The sequence below is a fragment of the Trachurus trachurus genome (genome assembly GCF_905171665.1).
Source record: "Trachurus trachurus genome assembly, chromosome: 3".
Taxonomy (NCBI): domain Eukaryota; kingdom Metazoa; phylum Chordata; class Actinopteri; order Carangiformes; family Carangidae; genus Trachurus; species Trachurus trachurus.
The window spans coordinates 4,471,348-4,487,100 of NC_139893.1; the positions used below are offsets into that span (position 1 = coordinate 4,471,348).

Sequence of the window (15,753 nt, forward strand, 5' to 3'; positions counted from 1 at the left end):
ACTTCTGCTTTAACATAACTTTACTGTATCTGCAGAAACATGCATGAAAAGTAAATATCTGAATTACACATGCACACGTTTTATATCTTTGTTATTATTATCATTATTAGTTGACATGTAGTTATTAATATGGTTTTAGATGGTAAATATAAGTAGCTGTCAGTGCAGAGTGACCTAGATTATTCAGAAAAAAGTTGTTTATCTGCAATAATCCTCATCATAAAAAACCCAAACACACAGACAGGGAGCAGCTCTCAGGTTCACGCTGTTAAAACCCACATGAATGAACGCGACTCTGAGTCTGAAGAACGACTGCGGCTCCCAACTGGGGAAATGGGACAATCCGAGCCGCACGTGAACGCAGCATAACACATTCCCATCTGTTGTCCTACTTCATACTGATGATGATTATGTAACGTTTAAATACATCTGTCATTTTGCTTTAGTCACTCACTGTGGATTTTTGTTTTCTTTTTTCTTTTTTTAATGGGTACTTAATATAAAAATACTTTTTTTCTTATTTTAAGTCGTTTATTGATCTGAGCAGAGTGAGAGTGTAAGTGTGTGAGTGAGTTTTTTCTTCAGGAACAACATGTCTGAGCAGTAGCTGCCGTCTGTGTACTACTTCTGTGTGTGAGTGTGAGGACAGTGATTGCTCGAGCTACACGTGAGATGCCATTTCACGGCAGACAGCTCACCAGGATGACTGACAAGTGTTAAGTGTGAGACCGTGAACTTGACCAGATGAGGAGGAGGAGGAGGAGGAGGAGGAGGAGGAAGGTGGGTCCAAAAATACACTCAAGACAAAATGTGTCTTTTAAACGCTTGGTGATTCACAATAGTTTACACAGTGATAATTTATATAAATTACTGGATGTTTCTAATCTATTATTGAATAAATTTACCACCAACCACCACTTAGTTTTATTTGTTGCTCTGTTGGTGTTACCTTCAGTTTGTCTTTGTATATGTGTTTATATATATATATGTATATGCCTATATATTAGAGAGATAAAGATTAGTGATAATATACTATTAGAATAAATCCATATATGTATATGCCTATATATTAGAGTACGACGGAGTATTAGGGCCACATTGAGGGGAAAAAAAAAACAGACTTCGAGAATAAAGTCATAAATTTATGAGAATAAAGTTGTACATTTACGAGAATAAAGTCGTACATTTTCTACGAGAAAAAAAGTCATAACATTACGAGAATAAAGTCGTAAATTTATGAGAATAAAGTTCTACATTTACGAGAATAAAGTTGTACATTTTCTACGAGAAAAAAAGTCGTAAATTCCGAGAATAAAGTCGTAAATTTACGAGAATAAAGTCGTACATTTCCTACGAGAAAAAAGTCATAACATTACGAGAATAAAGTTGTAAATTTATGACTTTATTCTCAAAGTTTGTGATTTTTTTATTCGTCAATGTGGCCCTAATACTCTAATTAGTAGAGATTAGTTTCGGATATGAAAAAAAAAAATCAAATTATCTTCATTTTCAATTCTTTTATTTTTTTCATGTGTTGTCTTTGTAAAGTATTTATTTGTTATGTCTGTCCATTACTGTATTATTTCTTATTTATTTTAACATCCGACCGAAATAAACTGAAACTAACTAACTAACTAACTAACTAACTAACTAACTAACTAACTAACTAACTAACTAACTAACTAACACAGGGTTCCTACAGCTTAAGCCAAGTTAAATTTAAGACTTTTTAAGACTTTTTTAAAGCCACTTGAAATGAAATTTAAGACCGACTTCATAATAAACACAAATGCAGAAAAAAGGAAAAAAAACACCACATCAATTACATCCAAGGTAAAGTGACTGCTACATGAACATTGGGTTGTGTCTCTTTCCAGCTGTCCTTTCAAAATAAATGCATAAAAAGTCCGGAGAAAAAAAAAAAAACACTGACTCGGGAGCTGGTGGCGGTGAGAAATTTAGCGTTGACGGCCGCCACTAACTTCTCTATGTCGGAATGTTACCAATTATTTTGAGATTTGAGACTAATTACAATCATAAAATACCACTTATCAAGTGTTAACATTTTTAAGACTTTTGAAAAAATTGATTTACAGTAAGACATTTTAATGCCAAGTAAGGCCTTATTTTTAGATTAATGAATTCAATGCCTTTTAAGACTTTTTAAGGATCCGTAAGAACCCTGTAACAGTTTTTAAATAATAATAATAATCATAATAATAATCATAATAATCATAATAATAATGTATTGTAATGCATCAGTCTGACCTCTGACAGTGAGACGGGCACCACCAGGTAGTTCCCCCCCTTCAGAGCCAGGTGGCCTTTGTGGAACAGATCCAAGGTCAGCTGCAGGTAGAGGACGGAGCCGTGGCTGCGTGTCGACAAATGGCTGCTGAACTTGCTGAGAAGCAGCTGATCGGGGGCAGAGCCCGTCGGCGTGGTGACGTTGGCGGCGACCTGAGCGCTGCCGCCGACCCGGTGATGGATGTAGTCGCTCAGGTCGGCTCCCAGGTCGCTGCTGTCCGGCAGGATGTCCAGAGAGATGCCGGAGAACGGGAGGAGGGTGGTGATTTCCTGCAGAAAAAGACAAATACTTATACAGAATAATCAGAATAGCAGCTCTGAAGCAAATAACAAGAAATTGGCAAAAAAATCCATCTCACCTTCTTTTAATAACTAGAAATTAACTGTAAATAATATTTTGGAAATGGAAAAAATGACATATAGAATCAGAAATCAAGAACCAGAATGTCTGAAAAGGATTGATCATATAAATAAATAAAAGTGAAGAGTCAAGCCCTGAAGAAATGTTAACTAGATCTCCGGAGAGAATAAATTGTATACTGTATATACTTTAAATGTGTGCTCACACGTGTATGTATAATACATATATTTTGTCCCACCTCTTTTTCTCCCTCTTATTTTCATCTTTTAGTATAGCTTTTATTTGTTTTACCTTATCTTAGTAACTGTTCTTATTGCCCTACTTTACTATTTTACTGTTAATCTATGATTTTGATTTATGTTGTTTTTATTTATATTGCTAGCACTTGTATGTTGTGCAGCACTTTGGGCAACTAAGGTTGTTTTTAAATGTGCTATATGAATACATTTTGAGTTGAGTTGAGTTATTATTATTCCTTTTTTCTCTCACTTTCTCTTTTTTCTTTTACCATGAACCTTTTTTAAAATTTCTTTTGATGTTTTTCACTACAAATTGCATACATTTTTTTAGGAATTTCATTTCATTTCATTTCAAACCTTTATTTATTCAGGGAAACCAATTGAGAGCAGGCTCTCTTTTACAATGACGCCCTGATTACAGAGATAGAACGAATGCTCCAATGGCTAAAAAGATGTGTATTGGAACATGAACTAACAACTTGTGCAATCCTGCAATAAAGTATAAAAAGGAAAAAGGAAAAGAAGACAAGAAACTATTTGTGCAGAAGCTTCCCCCAACCCCTCCTCCCCCCACGCACCAGGCAACACAACACAACACAACAGAACACAGTATCTAAAGAGTTGTAGGTAGCATGATGATGTCTCTTTTGGTGCATTCGCAAAGGACGAATTAAAAAAGCACCAAAAAAACCAGCAGCCATTCCTCAGATGCTGTTGCCTGTGACTCACACAGAGCCATGGGATACAGTACAGTAAATGGTGTGACAATGACTCAAGCTCCCAACATTGCTCACAGGCATCTCTCAGATTCACATTTCATCTCCTCTCTCTTCGCCGCCGTCCTCGACTGCTCAACAACACTGGCCAAAACCAGCTATGAGTCGACTGATCAAAAAAAAAGAAGAGAGAAAGAAGGAAAGAAAGAAAGAAAGAAAGAAAGAAAGAAAGAAAGAAAGAAAGAAAGAAAGAAAGAAAGAAAGAAAGAAAGAAAGAAGACTCCATGTTGTTGCAGCTCGGTTCCTCATTAACAAAGAAGCACACAAGCAAATTGGCCTGTGGTGGTGGTGAACTGTGCTCCACTTATCCAGGTTGTTATAGAGGAGTTATGGCACCTGCTGTGAACAAGGTGAAGGACCGTCCAATAAATCCAGATAAATGTTGTCTTCGTCCTTAAATTTTTGGGTGTTTATTAACATTTGTTTAAAAAGCATCATTAAAAAAAAGGGGAAAAAAGGAAAAAAAAGACCTCAAATGTGTTTCGTTTATTCCCAAACACTAATCCAATTATGTAACTGGCTGGCTGGCTGTCAAGCTCCAGACTCCCAGTCGTATTACCATCCATTCAGGGCGTAATCCACACAGCATTTGGAGCCTTGGCTTTGGCAGTGGACAGATGCGTCTGCTGTTTGGTGGGATTACCAACCAGATTGAGAAAATACATCAGACTAGGGAGCTCAGCGGGCGCCAGAAAGAGCCACGACATCTATAGTATAGTAGCTATAGCAATGGCAGTAAAAAAAAAAAAAGGAAAAAAAAGCACAACATCACTCTTCTACGCACAGAGCTGCTGCTGAGGAAAACCTCTGTGATTCAGGCCGTGAGACGCAGAGTGACACTTCATAAAAATCCTGTTCTCTCACTTTTACCTCTGGTGGGTTTTTGGGAAACTCGCCCACATCTAATTAAGTGTGCACGGCTCATCTGGCATTAAAAGTCAGAAAGAAAGAAAGAAAGAAGAACTTCAGCTCACAGGAGTCCACGTCCCAGTACAATAGAGATGAAAAGAGTTTCATCTGATGCACTAAAAGCATTTAAAAATCACATGTAAATAATTCAAGCAAACATCTTTTTTAGAGAAACAGCATCTCTTAATAATCCTCAGACCTCGTTGTCAACAGCTTCCACGGGCAAAACAAAGTCGTTTCAGAGAAACTGTTGAGGATGAAACTGATGCAACCGAGACGTTTTGTTGAGAAATGAGTCGTGTATGTGTCTATTTCTATTCTATTCTTTTATTATAATTATTTATTATAGGGTTATGGCAATAAACTGAACTGAGCTGAACTATTAGTTGAATTAATCTTCTTTAAAGGTCGTTAGGGCCCTGTCACCTACCACCTCTTTTTCTATTAATCAGATTTTACTTACATTATTTATAATAATGAACTAGGGAGGGTAAGAAGATAAGAAAAGAATAAAACGAGATAAAAATCAACAAACCAAAAAATTAAACAGAAAGAAAGAAAGTCACGACATACCAACAGATTAAGTCATATGTGTCCTTGCACATTTCTTATCATCGGTCTGGGACCGTCTAAGTATAACCTTCCCCCCCTGGATGATTTCACTTAGATCCCTCGGCCACATGCCCAGAAAAATGTTGTCATTCCCCTTTAACTTGGCACTTAGTCTCTCCACAGGAAAAACTCTCTCTCTCAGTGGGAGGTTTTTCTCACTGATCCAATTAAATGAGATACATTTTCTAGCCAAAAATAAAAGATTGTCCAGTCGTTTTGATCTCGTACGACCGGCCACGTCTTTAACTGAGCGAGCGGTCGACTGCACCTGTTCTTCATATTGATGACACACTGGACGCAGCATGAACTGTCAGTCCTGCTGCTTTGGGTTCAAACCAAAAAGTCCTTGTACCACCAAAACAGTTTTTTTTCTCTATATACCACAATTATAAAAGGGGATGTCGCTAAAATACCTGATACAACTCAAATAAACTCAGTTATTACTATTTGCATTATTCAAATTTAAACCAATTTTTAATTAAAATTTTAATGTTTTGCATTGTCCAAAGAACTGTATTTTTTGTTTGCATGACACAATGTCGCCCTTTAATTCAAATGAATGAGTATGTCGAGCCTGGGTTTACCCCATGCTGCCTTGCAAGTCAGCCTGGAAACCATGGACCCAATTTTCCCCTCAACTAGGCAGCCAATCACAGAACGGGGGAGGGGGCAGCAAGACGATGACGACACACCGAGGCTACTTTGTTGATAGCTTGTTGATCCAACATGGCGGCAGACGCTTTACCTTTCGATGCAGCGTTAGAAAGTGTTTTGACCGCAAGTTTATTTTGAACAAAGAGCAACGTTTAGCATTTTTTTCCTCATCGGTTTTCTGTGGCTCTACATACGTCATCGGGTATGATTGATACGATTGGCTGTAAGCTACGTACAGACACATTTGATAGACATTCGTAGCGCCCAATAAACAGCTCTGGGTTTTCATAAACCACGCCTCAAATACGAAAAAATTAATGGATGGTTCCCAGACTGAATTTCAATCTACGTACATTGAGATGAGGTCTGGTGTTAGCCAGGCTAGAGTGTGTCCTCTTTCCTGTCACATTCTTTCAGTGCATCCATTAGTGCTGCCGGTCTGTCACAGGGCTAACACATATAAATAGGTAACCATTCACACACACACACACACACACACACACACACACACACACACACACACACACACACACACACACACACACACACACACACACACACACACACACACACACACACACATTTCTGAGGTCACCAATCAACCCAACCTGCAGATGTTTGGACGCTGGGATGGAACCGACCGACCGATCGATGATGTGAGAACCACAAATGAAACTCCATCGGCCTCCACTGCAGGATCGATGTGTGTGGCCGAGACAGTAAATGAGAAAATGTCTTCATTAAAAAAATAAAATAAAAATCTGACTCACCACCAGGCCGGTCCGGACCGTGACCACCAGCTTCAGCCAGGGAGGAAACTTGGGGACGATCTTGGTGATGAAGGTGGCGATGGTGTCTCCGTAGTCCGGCTTGTGGAACTCAGCCTCGTTAAGACTATCGACCAAGATGATGTAGTCTTCCTCAGGTAGCCGCCGCTCTGAGAGGAGAAAGCAAACAAACAAACAAAGTAACAGAGGCTGAAGCTCATAAAAGCACCAGATATACTGTAAATCACATTAACCGTATAATAAAGAAAGATGTAGGGAAGTCTAATCAGGGCTTTCAAGGCTAAAAACACAGATGCATCTTTGATTTCCAGCACCGGAAACATTGAGAGAGATAAAAAAAAAAAAGCAACAACACACACCGTCGTTTTCTGATATTGATTATATTCTGCAGAGCGAGGCCAGAGGCCGTCGGTGTCTATTATCTGGAAACAGGACGTATCCGTCATGTTTCACATCATCTGAGCCGTCGCTGCATTACATCCCTGCTGGCCTCGGTGAGGACTCACACACTCACACACAAGGGCTCTCCAGTCTTTTTTTTTTTTTTTTTTTACTAACCTGCTTAATAGAGATGGAGTAGACAAAACACTCCTGTGCTGCTGTAGCCTATACTCAGACTGTGGAGGGGCCGCGGCCGTTGTAATAATAATGATAACGCATCAATCTGGGCTGACTAAACTGTATCATCATGAGCAATATTACGCCCCAGAAGAGTCGCCAGGCAGCGAGCCGCCATCTCTCTCCAGAGAATTAGTGTGTGTGACCTTGAGATCCAGTGGGGTTGCTGATGATTCACTCATGAGGAAGAAGAAGAAGGGGGGCAAAAAATAACACTCATCATTTCCTATGTAAATGACCTAACATCTGTTTCGCACCGTGCAGCGCTTCGAACCGCTGACCTTAAACTGTGCAGGGAAAAAAATAATCTATGAGCCCGTCGTCGTCGTCGTCATTAACGAGCTATTCCACACAGGAGATGGCAGAAAGCCGCCTAATTGCGTTGTGAGGGGAGCAGACAGTTTTCCACCTCAAAACTGATACTATTTTAAACTTTTAAAGGGTCTTTAAATTTAAATATCACATTAGCACATTTGTCTTTAAAGGGATAGTTCACCCAAAATTGAAATTTCATTATCTGATTATCTACTCACCCTCATGTTGTCGACTAAGGGCTGGGAGAAGTTTCAGAGTCCTCCGTGGCTTCTCTGAGTTACAGGGGGTCTCGGCGTAGCAGTGCATGTCCATATGATGGTTGCAAATGGATACCAACTGTCTTCGTAACAAAAAGACACACCAAAAAACATCCAAATACCTCCATGCTGCTCGTATGTAATGTCAGTCTTGTATTGAAGCCCCGAAATGCAAAATTGTTCCGAAAAAGATTTTAAATAAGTCTATATTTCAAGCAAGAGGACAGACCCTGGTTCGTTCATATTGGACCAGGAAGAGGAGCTTCCGCTACAAACAAGCTTGAAATATAGACTTATTTAATTTTTTTCGGGACAATTTTGCATTTCGGGGCTTCAATACAAGACGGACATTACATACGAGCAGCATGGAGGTATTTTGATGTTTTTTTGGTGTGTCTTTTTGTTACGAAGACACTTGGTATCCATTTGCAACCGTTATATGGACAGAGAAGCCACGGATAACTCTGAAACTTCTCCCAGCCCTTAGTCCACATGAGGGGGAAGAGATAATGAGTGAAATTTCAATTTTGGGTGAACTATCCCTTCAAGTGTGTGTGTGTGTGTGTGTGTGAGAGCTTCATTACCCTTGCGCAGGCTGGCTATCGGCTCTAAGACGCCCTTCCTGAAGGCAGCGATGGGGTCCTGGACGCAGGACCTCAGGCTCAGTGTGTTCTGCAGCTGCGGCTCCTGCACCAGCAGCTCCCTGTACGGCGCCAGCTGTGGAGCTCTGGCCAGCAGGGCGGCGACGCTGTGCACAAACTCGGGTACGAGGCAGGTGTAGGTGTTGTCGGCTTGACAGAAATGGTACGCCACCACCTGGTAGAGAGAGAGAGAGGCAGGTTTAAAGCAGAAGTAAGCAGAATGTTTGTGTTAATATAAGTCTTAAATAGTTATATCTTCCGACAGCAATCACTTATATAGAGTGTTTGGTCTGAAACACAGGTCTGTCAGTCACTCTGCTCTGCTGTAAGCATAGACTGTAAAAAGAATGGACGTAGCGTCCGTGACGTCACCCATTGGTTTTGGGGAGTCGTTTTTGTGACTCAGATATGGCGGCCTGTACAGCACCATGTTGGATTGGCCGGCCGAGAACCCGCCCACTGGCCTCGAAGCAGCTGTCCACGGAGCTGCTCGGACCTGTCACTCAGCGTTTCCGCGCCCTAATTGGCCAGAGTTTTAACCTAATAACAGTAAAACGGTAGAGTTAAAAAAAAATTCACCCCCCTCAGAGTGTGTGCGGGGGTAGAAACTATCGATTGAGACCAAAAAACGTTCTGACACCAGGCTTTTAACATGTTTACTGAGGATGTAAAGTCGGCAATTTTAACATGGGGGTCTATGGGGAATGCTACCTTCTGACACCAGCCCCCAGAGGAAGCCAATGGGATTGCAGTTTTTTGAACGCGGAAGTGAGCTTCACTTCTCAGACCGACAACTGCCCCCTTGGCTGTGAGGCGAGGAGAAAACTTTCCTTGTATCCTACAACCTTTATCCAATGAGGAGAGAGAACGGCATGAAGGGGCGGTCCTCTCTGTGTGTGCAGCCAAGGGATGCGTGTGAATGTGGTGACGTAGGGACGAGGGCGGGGACTGCTAACTCCATCGGCTGACAAGAAGTTAGCCAAAACGACCGGATCGCTTACTTCTGCTTTAATTCACTATTATTGAATGTTATTGAAGAAGTTCAGAAAAATCAGGTCAAAAACTTGTTAAAACATCTTTTGTAAGGTAATAAGTGGAGCAACCTGAGTGATATCAGTAATAAAACCTATTTTAAATACCCTGTAAAGTAAACATGTAGAGGGGTATGATGTGTAACATTATGATTCAACATGGCCAACTATCATCTTCCCCACTCACTGCTGTTTTATTTTGTCTGCACAATGAGCTCTTGTCTGAACTGTTATCATCACGTGCAACATGATTGGCTCTCTGATTAGTTCAGGTTTGGATCTGGGATTCGCAGATGTCGATCAAAGTCACGTCTGCTGCTGAAAGCCAGGCTACACTTTTGCACGAAATAATAATAAATATTCTTAATTTTTTTTTTGTCTATGGGGAGGCTGTAAGTCTTTCTGAGTCAAAGGGATCAAGTGAAGTTACAAGTAGAGATGCACCGATCCGATGTTAAGATCAGATATGGACCCCCTCGAAAACGAGATGATACATCTCAAGGGGTTTATCCAAATAAATAAATTTCAAACATTATAAATATCTAGCTAGATTGTGCCGGATAATGGGGGCGATCCATGACACCAATCAATTCTAAAGTCAAGCCTGATGAACTTCACTGTCTTCCACATGGTGAGGTGTACAGTTCATTAATTCAACAGTGGTATCGGTAGCAGCATTGGGACTGAAAAAGCAGAATCTGTGCATCCATGGTCACGACTCATTAGTGCTCAAGTCAAAGTTGAGTCCAAGTTTTTCTTGATTCAAGTCAAAGTTTGTGTCTCAGGTCCAAACGTCAAAAAAAACAATCTGTATTCAGGTTCAGATAAAACCTGGTAACTGTTGGTCAGGGTGGAAACCAGAGCTGCAGAGGCCAAAAGTTTTCAGTCGGTAAAAACTGGAGGTTGTGAATCTAATGGGAGGAAAAAAACATTTGATAAAAGGTCTTCAGGTCGTTGGTTTCCATCGTCACAGACTTAAACTAAAACGAATGCACTGAATATAAAACTTACAACTATTTACACATGTGTGCTTTCAGCCTGAACGCACAACAACAACAACTACCACCTGGTTTATTTTGAATCTGATGAGCCACAGTCTGAATCTATAAGGAGCCAGGTTTTTTTTTTTTTTTTTTACAGTGATTACATGATGCACATTGGAAATCCTGTCATCACTGTAAATAGTGAGGTCAGCTGTTTGTAGCATTGTGTGTGCATGTGTGTGTGTGCAGTGTGTTTACGTGTGTGATGTGGTGTTTGTGCAGCAGCAGCAGCAGCAGGAGGAAGAGAACAAATATTACTGCCTGAATTGAGCTGCTGTTCGGAGGGAATTATCTTTTCATACCCCGAGAAGACGGACATTAAAAAAGAAAAGAAAAGAAGGAACAATCCTGAGACTAATGTCACAAAGAAATAACCCTAAAACCAGCTGATGCATCAACGTATTACTGCAAAACACACAGCAAATATATGTTGGTTTATTCCGGCAATACAACGACGACTAATAATCTGGATTTCTGCAACGAAGGAGTCAGCAGATAGATAAACAAATTAAATATATGAAGGTGTTTGTGCATCGATTTATTAGAGATTTAGAAGATGTCCCAGCCTCAGCCGTGAGCGGTCCACGTAGGCAGCGAACATTATCAATGATTTTACTTGGGTGAACATCACAAGTAGTCTGACTTGTTCCCATGGAAACTCTTATTGAGGCCATGTTAGTAAATTTAGAAGCTTCCATGTCATCTTACAATGTGATGCAATCAGCAGCAGCAGCAGCAGCAGCAGCAGCATGTCGGACATGTGCTCACAGAGACACGGAGGGGAGAAAAAAAAGAGAATCTGACATTAAAAAACCTCGTGGTGCAAACGAAGCAGCCGGCGTAGCTGTGTATGAAATAAATAAAGAAATAAAATGAAATGTTGAGGTGTGTTTATCACTTTGAAACGATCCCTCCCTCGCCTGTAACAGCTCATAGCTCCCCACAGCACTGTTTGGGCTGATGGATTATATTACCGCACTTACTTACAAACCTGCAGAGAGAAGTGCAGGAAGCCATAATACATAATACAAAACATGGCTATAAAAACAAGAGACTCTAATGTGAGTACAATTGCTTTTCTTACGTCTGTTGTAACTGCAGGTGAGTCAGCAGTCTGAACACAGAGACCTGGACTAAACTGTGACTGTGTGCTGTTGTATCTCTGTGAGGACCGGTGTGTCCACGCTGCTGCTGCTTTAAAGAGTCTGAGTGGAGCCGGAGGAGAGTAGATGTGGAGCTTGATTGATTAACAAAGTCAGATTTAAGGTTTAAAAGGCAGAGGTGGAGGAGGGCAAGAAGTCGCGCTGATGGATCAGAGATTAGATCTACTTTTTATGGTAAATATGCTCAGTTTGTCCACAGTGATCGATGAATGGACCGAGTTTTATTTTGAAAAGTTTGCAGTTCAAGTTCACAGAACAGAAACTACAGCGCCGATGCGATCTCTCAAACCATAGTTAGTTAGCAGGTCCAGCACCAAGGTTGAAGAATCTATAGTTTTAAAGGGATAGTTCAACATTTTGGCAAACTGGCCCATTGCCATAATCCCTATAGTCATAGCAGTAGGTTCGTTACCTTTAATTGTCGGTGCAAGCTGTTTTTATAACGGCGGAGCAGAGCGGCGAGCTGCTCAGAGCTACGCTACGGAGGCTCATGGGATTTCTTGGTTTCCCTCATCAAACTCTATTAATATGTATTTTTTGTCGTGAATTTGGTTTATGTCAAGAGATAAGTGGACAATTAACATGTGGATACAGGACTCGAGCTGGGAAATACATAGTGTATGTGTGCAGGGAACATTATCCCTCTACCTGCACATCTACAACTCACTAGCATGTTATGAATCATACAGAGAGGAAAGGAACTGTGTCTCTCGGCCTTAACTTTATAATTAGTGAACAGAAAAGTATCTGAGTTTTATCGGTCTTCTCATCCAAACCTCTGCAGGGGAAAAAAGCAAATGAGTGCATTTAAGAAAATGTCAAACTTTTGCTTTTGCAGGTCAGAGTGAGATCAGAGATGTGAAGTTTTCAAACTGTGAGTCTCCTCCCACGAGTGCAGAAACACAAACATGAGGAGTTACTGTAGAGTGAGTGAGGCAGCCTAACTTACCTTGGCAGCGAGGCATCTGAGAGCCTCCTTCCTCTGCGCCGCTCCGTTGCCTGTTCCTGCAGCAGCAGTCTGGTTGGACTGGGAGTCGGCCGGCTGCTTGGAGGCTGTTTTAGCCGTCCTATCCCCACCTGCACACGTCAACAGAGCAGCAACAACAACAACAGTAACAATAACAATAACAAAGGCAATAAAAAGCTGCCATTTACATTCACACTCGCTGGATGAAGTCTCCGGTGTGAGCACGTCAGGAGGGTTAGTCAACGAAGAAACACAATTAAACTGCTGCAGTTAATTAGTAGTACATCTGTAAGCAAGACTGGTGGAAACTATGACATTAAGTGCAACCAAGCAGCAGCGAGAGTGTTTGTTCCCTCACAACACCCCCCATCGTATACTATACCCCCTCTGTTAGGTTTAAGTCAAAATGACAACACAGTACAGATATCAATGAATTATACAATGATGCTGAAAAATGAATGACACTGTATTGTCTTTGTGATGGGACTGTACTTCTGCTGTTTCTGCTGCTTCTTCCCTCTGAGTTTTGTCAAATGCTTCTTATTCAGGCACATCAGGTGATAAAACACAATCTGCATCAACTCATCTTTTGTTTTGTTTCTTTATCTTCAGGTGTGATGCGTTTCATTTGCAAAAAAAAAAAAACCCATCAAAGCAACACAACAACAACAGCAACACGCCATTTATTGTGTAATGTGCTTAAACTGGTTGTTGCTGTTGTATTAGAGGTTGTTTTCTATTTTTTCCCCCAAGACAAAAGAACAATTCGAGTGCCACTCATGGAAAGAAGACGAAGACGAAGAAGGAGAAGAAAAAAAAACAACAATCTCAGTCCCGTTACACAACTGCAATCAGCAGAGAAACCTCAGGGGGGAACTTGAAAGAAGAGTGCGTGACCCAGATACCAACTCCTTCTCAAAAAAAGCCGTATTTTTTCCTACTATGTTACAAGAATCTGACTTTACTGGATGCATATGAATTCTACTATTACATAAATTCGGCGAGACACTAACAGGCAAAAACACTGTTTTTATTATGCACTGATCAATTTTGAGATTTTGGGCTATTTTTCTCCCCGAAAAGTCAAAAGAAATGGTGGAACATCCACATTAAGGTGGTTATTTTACTTCATTTTGTCTTCTATCGTTGGTAGATTTCTCCTAAATTCACCAAAAGTTAACAGCTACTGTGACATACTGTGCTGTGCTTGTTATCTGACCCATGTCATGTCAGGTATCATTGTAAAGCTCTCTCTCTCCTGAACAAAAATGGTCAATTCCTTTGTATTCACAACCAATCGTTAAAGTACGATTTACATTAACAATCTATGGAATTTTACAGTACAAGTCTTTAAAGGCCGTTTTCTCAAAACTCAGACTCTGAGCTAGAAATCTCCACTTCAGCAGCACTTACAGACACCAAACCTTCCAGTTTGATCCCTTTCTATATTCTGAAGGTTTTTACAGGGGGGATTGTTGATATATCATTCATAGCCTGATTTATACAACATTTTATTCCTAAAAACATGGAGCAATTGGATTTTTTAGGGCTGGTGACAGTATTTTCTCATTTACAGAGTGATAAAAATTGATATCCAAAATCCCCTCGGTAAAAACTTCTGACTCTAATATGTCAACAAAATAAAACAAGAATTTTGAAAGTAGCTTTATCCGTTGTTCAGATTTCTGTTCTGGAAATGTATGCAAATGAGCGCATATTTCATCAGATATTGCCTCATTTACATATTTAAACATCAAATTTTTCAAAACTTGTAATACAAAAAATATTTGTCTTAATGTAAGTGATAAACTTGGGAAGTTTCAAGGTGATATCTGTTAGTTAAAATTTTTACCCTATTCACCTGTAGTGTCTCCCCTTAAGATAAAGCTGCAGAGATTAAAGGTGGAGTTGAGGAGTCTTACATTTCGGGGAGGAGCCGGGGCTCTGGGGGACGCTGGGACCTCCCTGTGGCGTGCGCACGCCGTGACAGCTGAGCGTCACCAGGCGCCAGATGATGGCCGTCTTTCCGGATCCCGCGTTGCCGACGACGACGGCGCCGCGCCCCTCGCAGCTGCTCGTCTTCCTCAGCACCTCCTCCAGACGCGCAAAGAGCCAATCCCGGCCGACGAAGGGCGTGTCGGCGGTGATGCCGGGGACCTCGAACAGCAGCGGCTTCAGCATGATGTCGGCCTGTCTGAACGCCACCAGTCTCCCTGGGTGGAGATTTGAGAGGAAGAAAGAGGAAGATTTAAAGGAGAATTCTGGTCATTTTTTACCCCTAAATCGTTGTCCTGATGGTCACCCAGTGTTGGGGGGAGCAAAACAAAAAACGCGACTAAAATTGATGCAGGCAAACTGGAGTTACACCATGGCTATACGGCGCTAGGGATAGCCACAATGCTAAACTATGGGGGCAATTTTTTCAACCACATCGAACACTCAAAAAACAATCATATATCTATGGTACATGACTCTAATCCTTATGACACACCACTGAACTCATACACTGTACGGTTATACTGAGTATAAACAGTATAAACTCTGTGTTTTTGCATGTATTCACTCACTCCTCAGATAGCCAAACTCTGAAACGTCCAGCCATGGTGTAACTCTGGTTTGCCTGCATCAATTTTAGTCGCGTTTTTTGTTTTGCTCCCCCCCAACACTGTGTGACCATCAGGACAACGATTTATGGGGTCAAAAATGACCGGAATTCTCCTTTAAAGGTACATTGTGTAAGAATTACTCCCATCTAACGTTGCGGTTGTAGATCGCAAGCAACTCAATCGTATTTTTCATGCTGCATTCACGCGAAATTGGGCAGACGGCAGTAGGTTTGTTACCTTTATTTGTCAGTGCAAGCTATTTTTAGAACGGCGGAGCGTGGTGATTGTGCAGCTCACAACTTGTCCACCAGAGCGTTGTGGAGTTGTTGGATTGTGTATTTGATGAGTTTGATGAAGGAAACCAAGAAATCCCATGAGCCTCCGTAGCGTAGCTCTGAGCAGCTCGCGGCTCTGCTCTGCCGTTCTAAAAACAGCTTGCACCGACAATTAAAAGTAACGAACCTAC

At 41.1% G+C, this 15,753-nt stretch overlaps 1 protein-coding gene across 1 annotated transcript in view; it reads right to left on the reverse strand.

Annotated features, from left to right (window-relative positions):
* The window catches only part of LOC311004515 (protein TANC1-like), a gene marked incomplete at both ends in the record, with an annotated part of 62,549 nt that overhangs the window by 21,779 nt on the left and 25,017 nt on the right, over positions 1 to 15,753 (reverse strand). The window contains 5 exons of the mRNA XM_083996618.1: positions 2,269 to 2,577; positions 6,629 to 6,795; positions 8,421 to 8,652; positions 12,664 to 12,791; positions 14,604 to 14,894. Of these exons, the coding sequence (XP_083852744.1) occupies positions 2,269 to 2,577; positions 6,629 to 6,795; positions 8,421 to 8,652; positions 12,664 to 12,791; positions 14,604 to 14,894 (1,127 nt within the window). The remainder of the gene's footprint in view (positions 1 to 2,268; positions 2,578 to 6,628; positions 6,796 to 8,420; positions 8,653 to 12,663; positions 12,792 to 14,603; positions 14,895 to 15,753) is intronic.